The following is an 11,200-nucleotide window of genomic DNA, read 5'->3' on the forward strand; positions in this document are numbered from 1 at the left end:
GTGCAGCTCATCCAGAATGGCACATCAATGCGAGCTGTGGCAAGAAGGTTTGCTGTGTCTGTCAGCGTAGTGTCCAGAGCATGGTGGCTCTACCAGGAGACAGGCCAGTACATTAGGAGACGTGGAGGAGACCGTAGGAGGGCAACAACCCAGCATCAGGACCGCTACCTCCGCCTTTGTGCAAGGAGGGACAGGAGGAGCACTGCCAGAGCCCTGCAAAATGACCTCCAGCGGGCCACAAATGTGCATGTGGCTGCTCAAACGGTCAGAAACTGACTCCACGAGGATGGTATGAGGGCCCGACGTCCACAGGTGGGGTTGTGCTTACAGCACAACACCGTGCAGAACGTTTGGCATTTGCCAGAGAACATCAAGATTGGAAAATTCGCCACTGGCGCCCTGTGCTCTTCACAGATGAAAGCCGGTTCACACTGAGCACATGTGACAGACGTGACAGGGTCTGGAGATGCCGTGGAGAACGTTCTTCTGCCTGCAACATCCTCCAGCATGACCAGTTTGGCAGTGGGTCAGTAATGGTGTGGGGTGGCATTTCTTTAGGGGGCCGCACAGCCCTCCATGTGCTCGCCAGAGGTAGCCTGACTGCCATTAAGTACCGAGATGAGATGCTCAGACCCCTTGTGAGACCATATGCTGGTGCAGTTGGCCCTGGGTTCCTCCTAATGCAAGACGATGCTAGACCTCATGGCTGGAGTGTGTCAGCAGTTCCTGCAAGACGATGGCATTGATGCTATGGACTGGCCCGCCCATTCCCCAGACCTGAATCCAATTGAGCACATCTGGGACATTATGTCTCGCTCCATCCACCAACGCCACGTTGCACCACAGACTGTCCAGGAGTTGGGGGATGCTTTAGTCCAAGTGTGGGAGGAGATCCCTCAGGAGACCATCCACCACCTCATCAGGAGCATGCCCAGCATTGTAGGGAGGTCATACAGGCACGTGGAGGCCACACGCACTACTGAGCCTCATTTTGATGTGTTTTAAGGACATTACATCAAAGTTGGATCAGCCTGTAGTGTTTTTTTCCACTTTAATTTTGAGTGTAACTCCAAATCCAGACCTCCATGGGTTGCTAAATTTGATTTCCATTGATAATTTTTGTGTGATTTTGTTGTCAGCACATTCAACTATGTAATGAACACAGTATTTAATAAGAATATTTCATTCATTCAGATCTAGGATGTCTTATTTTTGTGTTCCCTTTATTTTTTTGAGCAGTGTATAAAGTGAGATATAAACCCTTGAGCAAGCATGCTGGCTCAATGTGCCATTCCTGCTTTTCACTTTTTCAGAAGTCTTCTCAATGTTAGGGCCCCTTCCCCTAAAACTTGACGCTCCTGAGCCAGTATCTATCAGTCTATTTTTCTGTCTATCTTCCTTCCTTTCTCTATTTTCCTCACAACCACCCAGTGAGGTGGGTTGGGCTGAGAGACAGGAATTTCAAAAAGGTGGCTTGTTGTTTTTTTCCCCCTTTTGAGTCTCAGAGCCGTATACTTACAATTTTGACCACCGAACATTTTGTTTCTTTTCTTATACATTTTTACTCTATTTACATAGTAATTATTTTTAATTTCATCAACACCCATTGTTATCAACAATTTGAAAGTTTGGGTGGATATGCCAACAGAGTGCAGCAATATTGCTTTTTGCTATTTTCTTGTGTGTCCTCTGAAGTCTTTTCAATTTTGGTGCCTTCTTCCCCAAAACAGTCAGAACCCTAAGGCTGGTGCCAAATCTGCCTTAGCCTTCGATCCAGCCCAAGACATCACTAGCTTCCTAACGCATAATATTGCCACTTTTCCCAGTCAGCATTATTGCACCTTTAACAACAGCCTGTTTGAGGAGCAAATATCCAGGAAATGAAGCTCTGCCAGCATTAGGGAGGAAAGTTTCATGTGACAAATTATCAGTCCAGTAAACTCTGGGACTTACTTAATTTTTGCCTTTCCTACCAGAATCCCAGAAAAGAGAGAAAGTAGTTGTAAGTGAACCTTTCGCCTCCAAGAGCAAGCAACAATTGCAGCTGAAATAAACCAAAGGTCAAGTATGCCCACTGAAAGCTTTTGGAGGCAGTTAACTGAAATCCAATCAGGGAAAACTGGTTCTTGCAGCGTCTCCCCCCACCCCCGACCCCCAAGACCTTGAACTAGTCCCACTAGGCCCCACGGACTTGATTCTCCCTCACGATCAAAATGGACGGCGCCTTATTTACAGCCCTTCCCCGGTTCCCTTTCCACCCGTCAGCAGCACCCAAGCCGCCTTTCGGACCCTCGCCCAATATCAACGACGGCGCGCGTGCCGCAAAGTGACCTTCCCCAGCTGGGCACGCGCTTCTCCTCCTCCCCGCCCCGATGCTATTTTTTTTAAAATTGTTTCTCCTCCTTCCGGTTCTCCGGCTACTGCGCCTGCGCAAAGAGCTTGCGGTCCTTTCGACCTCTACAGCCGTACTTCGCTTAGGCGGAAAAGCCGCCGGCGCTGCTGCTGCCGCTACCATCCCGTGAGTGATCCGGCCGGCGGAGGGTGGTGGGGGAGGTCACGGATCCGTCTCCATCGGGGGCGCCATCGTCCGCCGTCTGCCGTGGAAGCGCTCTCTAAAACCGGCTCCTAAAGTTCTCTTTTTCTTCTCCTCCCCCCCCCCCAGCGAGTTACCAGGCCCAGCCCCCGGATCCTGAAGGAGCTGCAGAGCTCCCGTGGCCCCCTGCTCTCTCCCAGCAGCGCAACGTTATAGCAGCAACCATGTTCGCGTGCATCAAGCTCGCCGCCGGCTCCCCCGCATTGGTGAGTTGCAGCAGGGCGAGGCTGCATTTAAGCCTTGCCGCCTGCGTGGCTCTCCCTAGGGTCGTTTGCCCTTCGGATGTGGCCTCCCGGAAACGGGGACGCCTTGGGAGGGTTTTGCGGGCGAGGATCAGGCAGAGAGAGAGAGGGGGGAGGCGAGGCGGGCTTAGTGGGGGGCAGCGGTCGCTTTTGCCCCTTTTAACCTCCCCGCCGCCGTGCACCTATTGCGGGGCACGGGTCCATGGCCGTGCGGGGAAAAGTCCCGCCTTGCGAGATCCCCCCCCTTCCCAGCTGATTTTGGAAGGAGGCAGACGGGGAAAGAAATCCGCGTGACCTTAAGAGGCCCAAGGACACCAAGCAGGCCGCGGCGGCCGGGCCCTTTCGCTTCCCATTCATTCATTCATTAGGCCTTCCCTTGAAATTGACAGGCCGCTTGTCGGAAGTGAACTGTTCCTGGGGTTCAGAAGGCGCCTGTTTACCTTCAGGGAAATCGGGAGTGGGGTGAGGGGAAACCTGCCGGGTGGGGGGGTGAGGTGCCCTGCAACGATGGGGTCTGTTTAAAATAATCGGAATTTCTCTGCTCGGATCCAAGTTTGACAGAGCACTGCAAGAGAGGAGACGGGGGCTGTCTTTTAGGCAAGTGGTTTTAGGATTGGGTAACCCGAAGAACGTTTGAAGGTCACCACGTGTGGTAATCCTGTAGTAGTCTTTTCCTAGGGAAGGTTTCTCCAATGTGGGTGCCTTTTCGATGGGTTGGTTATTCTCAGCCAGTAGTGGGTGACAATGCAGGGGATAGATTATTTGTAATCCAGCACACCTCAAGGGCACCATATGGGGAAGGCTGTTCGGATGGAATTTTAGACAGTAGGAGGCAGTCGGTGCCGTGCAAAAGTAACTGGATTTCCTGAGGGTGTTTTTCAAATTGATCAACTGAAAGCCTAAAAACACACAACTAACTGCATTTTAGAGAGGGAGTTAGAAGCCAAGATGAAGCAAAATCCTTTAAGGAAGGTACAGCCCATTCTGGCACAGGGAACAATCAAACATGGGGTTGGTTTATGTACTAATATCTAGGCAGAAGTGGTCCGAGAGGAGAGAATGGGAAAAAGACAAGCACCTGAACAGCAAGTAAGGAAAGGAAGGCATAAAGGTCATGCAAGGGTTTAGGGGTGAGAGACACCAGCTGTGTTCCACTTGCTGTGTAAGACACTGCAAATTTTATTTCAGCCAAAATCTGGAATAATTAAAGTATTCTGGGATTTAGTCTGTCTGAAATTCTGGTAGAGCTTTTGAAGCATAAAGCATATTTTGACCCAGCCCAAATAGTTTCTCATTCTGTTTTGACTAAAACACTTCTATATTTTCCCAAGGGTGATTTATTTGTTTAAAAGAGATAAGTTATGCTGAAAGACACTTCAACGGGCAATTAGATGTCTCACACGCTGGACAGAAGTCAGTTGTTGATATATCTTCACAGGCAAACAGTTTAGGTTGCAGATCTTGTTGAAAAAAGTTGAGTATGTGGATGGGAGACCAACAGGAAATCATAGGGGTGGGGTGTCAACTAGAAAGAGAAGTTAAATGTTCCTAAAGTGAGAAGTGTAAATTACTTTTCTATTGCTGATAAGAAAATTATACGAAGATTCCCATATATTTTTATGTATATTAAACGTTAAGATAAAAACTATCATATCACAAACTAATATAAAGAAGAAAAAAGGTCAAACAAAAATAAATGCAAGAAGAGGAATTGGAGAAAAGTATAAAAAGTTATAAAAATGGCTTCTGCTATTCTTCATGAAAGTCATAAATACAAATATATTTTAATCTCCATAAAATTACATCATATTGCATAAGCTAATCTATCAAAACCTAAAATCACAAGTTTATTTTTCTAATTTTTACACAAAAAGTCCATAAGAAGCTTCCAATTACCAACAAATTTAGATAATGTCTTTAGAAAAGAAAAGTCAATTTTTCCATTTCAGCAAAATCTGCCAACTTCCAGCAACCATTCCTCCATAGTGGATAATGTTGAATCTTTCCAACTCTGTGTATGTAATAATCATACCACAATAATAGTATGTTTAAATAACCTTCCATGTTTTTTCCCTAATTTTATACAATAATCCTAAAAAGAAAAATCCTGGCTTCAGCTGAATTAAAATTCTGAAAGTATAAATCCATTATTATTATTATTTAGCTTTTTTGCAGTTCCACCAAGTATGAAGAAAAATCTCCTGAAATGTTCACGTTCTCAACATACATTTGAAATTTTTTTATACATTCTATAAAGTTTCTCTGATGTGTACCAATGATACATTATTTTATTTTTAAAAAATTGAGATCATAACATGTAAATTTCAACCCCTTTAACCATATATTTTCCCATCCATCCATCTGTACATTATAAACAGGACATTTCCATGTAGTCAGCAATTGTATTTTGTGGACAGAGTGGCAATATTTTCTTGAATAAAAACCTTTTATATTTATTGTAACATATCTTTTGGCAATCAACTCCTTTTTCAGCAATTAAAAAGTGTTAGAATCAGTTAAAGGTTAAATATGTAAAAAGATTTGGTGCTAGAATACGTTTTTCTTTCTAGATGAGGTGGCTATTCTGAAGTCCCAAACAGAATTAATTCCAAAAGTTCTGAAGGTTTTTTGAGTCTAAGATTTATGATGCTTGATTACGTTAATCTTCTCTGATCTTTAGATGCGTACTGGATCAAGGATCCTATACAGACCAATTTCTGCATCGATGTTATCTAGGCCGGATGTCAGGACTGGAGAGGTACCTTAAACAATTCTGTAGCTTCCTAAGTTATCTGGTGAGCCCATGTGTTCTTGTGCTAGTATAACTCACAGTAAAGCTGTAAATTTGACCTTGCCTTTACAGGCCACCTTCTCTGCCCACCTCCCTGTTCCTTCCCTTAAACATTTTACTCGCTTTGAACAAGTTAGTTTCATTAATGAACATGGAATAGAATATAATCTAAGCAGCAGCACTAACCAATTTATGTTTTATGTTAAAGTTAGTACTCTATTTTTCTCGTAATAGCCTCACTGGTCTCCATAGCACTACTATTCAGACCCAGATTCTTTAAATTTTATGCGTGCTTTCCGATTGCTCAGCATTGTATCTGCTTCTAAAACTGCCCATTGAATAGCAGAATCTGGTTTATTGGTTCCCAATAGCAAAAGGGAAAATTGAAGAAAAATGCTGAAGTACAACGTTCTCTTACTAGTTGTCCATTCTAGCTATCTTGCTATTAATATCCTAATATGGGCAGAAATAATGAATGGTCATCAGAGGTGTGATGGTGACTATTTTTAATAATACAGATTTTATTTTAGGTAGGGCTTCTGGGCTAAATCCAGAAAGTAAAAACACTTCCTAAATTTGATTACCTCAAAAAATGTTGCTGCCTTCCATCTAGAATGCTTTTTTAAATTTTATAATACAAATAGCAGGCTACTACACTGAAATTAATCCTTGGAGTTTTCTCTTTGTTTTTTGTAGGGCAATACTACTTTCATTACAGGTTCTCAGAATGCTGGCAATCAACTAGCACTAAGGGAGTTCCAAACTAGTGCTCTCAACAGGGACATTGACACCGCTGCCAAATTTATTGGTGCAGGTGCAGCCACAGTAGGAGTGGCTGGTTCTGGTGCTGGTATTGGAACAGTCTTTGGGAGTCTAATCATTGGTTATGCCAGGTAACCTACCCTTTACCTGATATTCAAGTAACTCTGGGCTATCTGTTGGGGAGCAATGGCGAATGGTGAAATGTGTGATGAAGTGTCCCATACATAATCTTCCCCTTCGTAGTTGCACTGCAGCTTCACAGATGTAGGAGGAGTTAACTTTGCACCCCAACATCTTAATACACACTTTGTCGATTTGGTGAAATCTTGGCTTGCTGTGGAAGCTACTACTTTACATTAACCTGCATGCAGAAATGGAAGATACAGGGAGTCCCCGACTTACAACAGTTAATTTAGTGACCATTCAAAGTTATACCATCACTCAAAAATATGATTTATGACCCTTTTTCAGTTATGACCTTTGCAGCATGATCATATGATCAAAATTCAGATGCTTGGCAGCTGGTTCATGCTTATGACTGTTGCTATGTCCCATGGTCATGTGATCACCTTTTGTGACCTGACAAGCAAAGTTAATGAAGAAGCCAGATTCATTTAACAAATAGGTTACTAACTTATCAACTGAAGTGATTCACATAACTCTGGCAAGAATGGTCGTAAAATGGGGTAAAACTGACTTAAACATTTCTTAACAACATAAATGTTGGACTCAAGTATGATCATAAGTCAAGGACTACCTGTAATGTAATACCCTGTTTCTCCAACAATACGGCCTCCCCCAATAGGAAGTCCCAGCATGTTTTATAGGCATGAAATGAAATTAAGCCCCTCTCCCCAAATTAAGGCCTATATTAAAACATGCGAAATGGGGGGGAATGATGGGGGGGCTTGCCGTTAGGAAGTACTTTTGTGGTACACCCAGATATGGTGCTGCCTGCATTGACCCTGATACGAAGTGCCCCACCAACACCGAGGTCAACATCCAAGCCGTCGCCGCCCACCTGCCCAAAGATGTAAGGGGGGGAATTAAGTCAACCCCGAAAAGACGGCCTAGCCATTTTTTCGGGGCTCAAAAAAAAATAAGACCCGGCCTTATATGATAAACACGGTATCTTTCCGGCATTTGTATATATCACACTTTTTAAAAAGTCTATATGTCATAACAGTTTGGCCTTGTTTGAATCATAACAGAACAAGCTGAAAATAAAACACCTATGCAAGGGTCTAGCAGCTCTGGTTCTTTGCATTTTCTGGTTATTTTTTAAACAGTAGTTTTAGGATATGTGTGGAAGGTGAAAATTTTCTTTTTATTATCTGTTTATGACACCATATGAGGGATAGCAAATGATTATCGTCGGTCTCAAAGTCTTGCATAAAATAATAGATCATCATCACATCATATATCAAATTACATATATTTCTATATCTGTGGTTTTACTTTGATTTTTGAAAAGGAAAACATGAAAGTGACAAGCAAAATCATAACTAGCTCTCATACTAAACTAAACTAGTCATTCTTGGACATTAAATCTTCTTTAAATTAACATTTTTACTAGCCTTGTGAAGAAGGATATTAACCTGATTTCCTTTTTCAGGGAGTCCCAAAAGGTATAAACACTTATTAAGACGACCTTTGGTCACGTTTATGAAACATACCTCAGAACTAAAAGAACTGAAAGAAAAATGTCCCTCAAGGACTAGGAAAGCTTATAAAGAAGAATATATCTCAGCTAAAACTCAAATAAGTGTTTAAATTGTAGTGTATTTGACTGAAAAGGAGTGACCTCTAAAATTGAAAAAGCTCCATACTTTCATACAGAGTATAGGATACGTTGATTACCTGTAGGAAAAATAAGTATTTGTAGCATACTAATGTAAACTGTAATGGAAGATAAAAGTGGATACTTAACAAATCTGTATTTTCTTGAACTTCAAGTATACTACCATATAGAAAGTTGCAAAGTTAGAATTCAGTTAACTTTGAAAAAAATCAGTTTTCAGTTATTTAGAGACTGAAAATTCCCATATAATTGATTAATTTGTCATCCATGTCCTTTCTTTTTACATACCAGTTTATCCAATAATCACTAAAATATGTTGTTTCTCCCTTTCCCATAAAAACAGATATGAAGGAAAAATGTCTCCTAAATGCCAATCAAAAATTTTTCATGTTTAAAAACTATTATAATAATATGGCTATGATTTAGAAAATAAAGCAGTAAATTAACCATAAAACCCATGTCAGAGGATTTTGAAATAATGAGATATACAGATAGTCCTTATTAACTGGCCGTAATTGGGACTAGTATCTCCAACTCTAAGCAACACCATCATAAAGTGAGATGTCATATGACCATACTGGATGTATGACATCAGTTCCAGCTGCCATTGTTAAGCAGATCACCATAGATCATTAATCATGTTACTTGCAACTTCCTGCTGAATTCCCCCTTGACTTTGCATGTCAGAAACCGACTGAAGATCAAATGGTGGTCATGTGACTGCAGGAACTGCAACTATTGTAAATGCACTAAGTACCCAAATGATGATCATATCACCATAGGAATGTTGTGATGGTCACAACTTTCATGACCGGTCACAAGTCATCTTTTTTAACATCATGGTAATTTGGACCATGGTCACTGAACAAGTCAGAAGGTGAGAGCAACCTGTAATATTCAGTAACTAGAGAAATAGACCCCATCTTTCCAGCTAAAAATAAGTTTTTCATAGTAAGATTTATGGGCCTCAAGGATATTAACAGGCTGCTTGAGAAAAAGCAGCTGTGCCAGACCCAAAAACCAAGTGACATAGGGAGATTGTTTCACACATATAGACAAATCTTATCCCACTGAGAACTTAACTATCTGCATCTACAATGTACTCAACTATTAGCAAGAGGCTATCTTCACCCTTTCTCTCATTCAAAATATTTGGATTGCCTTATTCTTCTGGAATATATGCCCTCCTTCCTACTATATTACATCACATCTAGTTACAGAATCAATGTCATAGTCCTTTCAGCAAGTCATGGTTTTTTTTGAAGCCATCTGTTGATAGCGAACCTTCAAAACATACACTGCTGAAAAATATACCAAACAGTGGATCTTCAGGACTAGGATAGTCAAACAAGTCTATTCTTAGTATTTTAATTCCACAATCTCAACCAATGTGCCAATATTCCGAGATTTTGGAAGGCATCAGGTTGCCTCTCCCTACCTAGCTGAAGAGTATGAAATTGGTGCCATTATGAGACTGATAGTTACACTTAAGAATAGAAATAAATCTCTTAAAAATGGCTGATTTCATTAAACTAGGATTAGGATTCTTTTCATCATCATATGTAGCTTTTGAGAAACTGATTTCTTAATCAGAAATATAAGCATTAAATAAATTTCCAAGTTTTCCAGTTTCCTGAGCTATGTAATGTTGCCACATCCAGTTGAGCTAAGATCTCAAAATGACCGATCTGTCTTGAAATACAGGTGGCATGTGGAAGGGCAGCCATACCCTACAGCAAGCTAATCCCACCATCTCTTTTTTAAAATGTCAATGGGTTTAATGGTAATCAGCTGTACTAGAAAGTGTGAGCTATCTCCTTCAAGAGTGGGCAGCAATCATTAGGGCTGTCCATGGTGCTAATTTCCAGATGTATGATTTCAGAAGACTATTGAAAGCTGGAAAAAGTTTGATGTAGGTAATTGTTGTTATATACCTAGGCTACATTGCTATCCAGATTTGTGTGGGTTAGCACATGGTATGTGTCATCCCCTCCTTAAATGAACTGCATCTTTTTTTTATTCGCTTTAAGGTCTCATTAGCATGGGCCCACAACCATCCTCTCATTGGCCTGCCAGAGCTCCACCCATGTTATACCCTTCTTAGCTGATCACCTATTAGCTAATAGGCAAGGAACAGGTTGCTATTTTTTCCATTACTTTTCTAAGAACTCAAAATGAAAATCGAATGAAATCATATCATCCTTTGTGGCCATCCCTCATAATGTGAGAGACAGGTGTTGAAATACATTGTTGATCTTCCTATTACTCTTGATTACCTACGAGGTCTTTAAAGATTAGAAGGAGCATATGTTCTGAAAGGATGCCTACTCTGTAAAATTAAAATTACTTTCTACTATTTGTACAAATGTGACTTTTATTTTGTATTTCTGTTTAGGAATCCTTCTCTGAAACAGCAGCTATTTTCCTATGCTATTCTGGGATTTGCCCTGTCCGAAGCCATGGGTCTCTTCTGTCTCATGGTTGCATTCTTAATTCTGTTTGCCATGTGAAGAGATTTGTTTCCAGTGTTGGCACTAATGAACTACAATGTGATTCTGTGAAAGTGAGCTTGGAAAATGTTTATCATGGAAATGTATGCTACTTCCAAAGCAGCTTAATTAAAGATGGTAACAAGTTTAAACTTACCATGGTTTGTTCTTTAATTACTTGACTTTTTCAAAATCTATTGAGAGACCAGAGGTTGACATTCATCTTTTGAGAGCTCGTGCCAGGAAAATTGGTATTGAAGCTCAGTGGAATAATATTGTGAATGTGATCTGTTCAAATTGCGTATATGACTTTGCTTTATCTTACATGGGCCTAAATTATATCCACAATTGGAAACAATGCCCTTTGGTGAATGGCTGTTGGCTGTGTGAGTAGCACCAGTAGAGTCATCATTTGGGGGAGGATTAATTACACCTGTGTGACACTTTAAAGAAATACAAAAATGGACCACTGGGAATATTCATATGGAAATTGCTTTTCAGATTATAAATGACTACCTGAAA

General features: G+C 41.2%; 1 protein-coding gene and 1 long non-coding RNA gene across 2 annotated transcripts; both read left to right on the forward strand.

Annotated features, from left to right (window-relative positions):
* The first annotated feature begins 2,446 nt into the window (after positions 1-2,446).
* ATP5MC3 (ATP synthase membrane subunit c locus 3) lies at positions 2,447-10,834 on the forward strand. Its single transcript, XM_026677679.2, has 5 exons — positions 2,447-2,518; positions 2,663-2,799; positions 5,516-5,593; positions 6,323-6,519; positions 10,585-10,834. The coding sequence occupies exons 2-5, from the start codon at positions 2,758-2,760 to the stop codon at positions 10,697-10,699; spliced, it is 432 nt and encodes a 143-aa protein (XP_026533464.1). The 5' UTR covers positions 2,447-2,518; positions 2,663-2,757; the 3' UTR covers positions 10,700-10,834.
* On the forward strand, positions 9,855-10,481 carry LOC148133136 (uncharacterized). The gene is made up of 2 exons (XR_015746509.1): positions 9,855-9,956; positions 10,424-10,481. It is a non-coding gene; the product is annotated as an uncharacterized LOC148133136 (long non-coding RNA).
* Positions 10,835-11,200: the final 366 nt, after the last annotated feature.

The sequence above is a fragment of the Notechis scutatus genome, chromosome 1, assembly GCF_049901735.1.
Source record: "Notechis scutatus isolate UNSWTSFEM ecotype Mainland chromosome 1, rNotScu1.2, whole genome shotgun sequence".
NCBI classification, from domain to species: Eukaryota; Metazoa; Chordata; class Lepidosauria; order Squamata; family Elapidae; genus Notechis; species Notechis scutatus.

Coding starts and splice junctions, on each gene's coding strand:
- ATP5MC3 (XM_026677679.2), top strand. CDS start 2,758: ATGTTCGCGTGCATCAAGCTCGCCGCCGGCTCCCCCGCATTG. Junction 2,800..5,515: donor CCGCCGGCTCCCCCGCATTG/GTGAGTTGCAGC, acceptor TCTGATCTTTAG/ATGCGTACTGGATCAAGGAT. Junction 6,520..10,584: donor CTAATCATTGGTTATGCCAG/GTAACCTACCCT, acceptor ATTTCTGTTTAG/GAATCCTTCTCTGAAACAGC.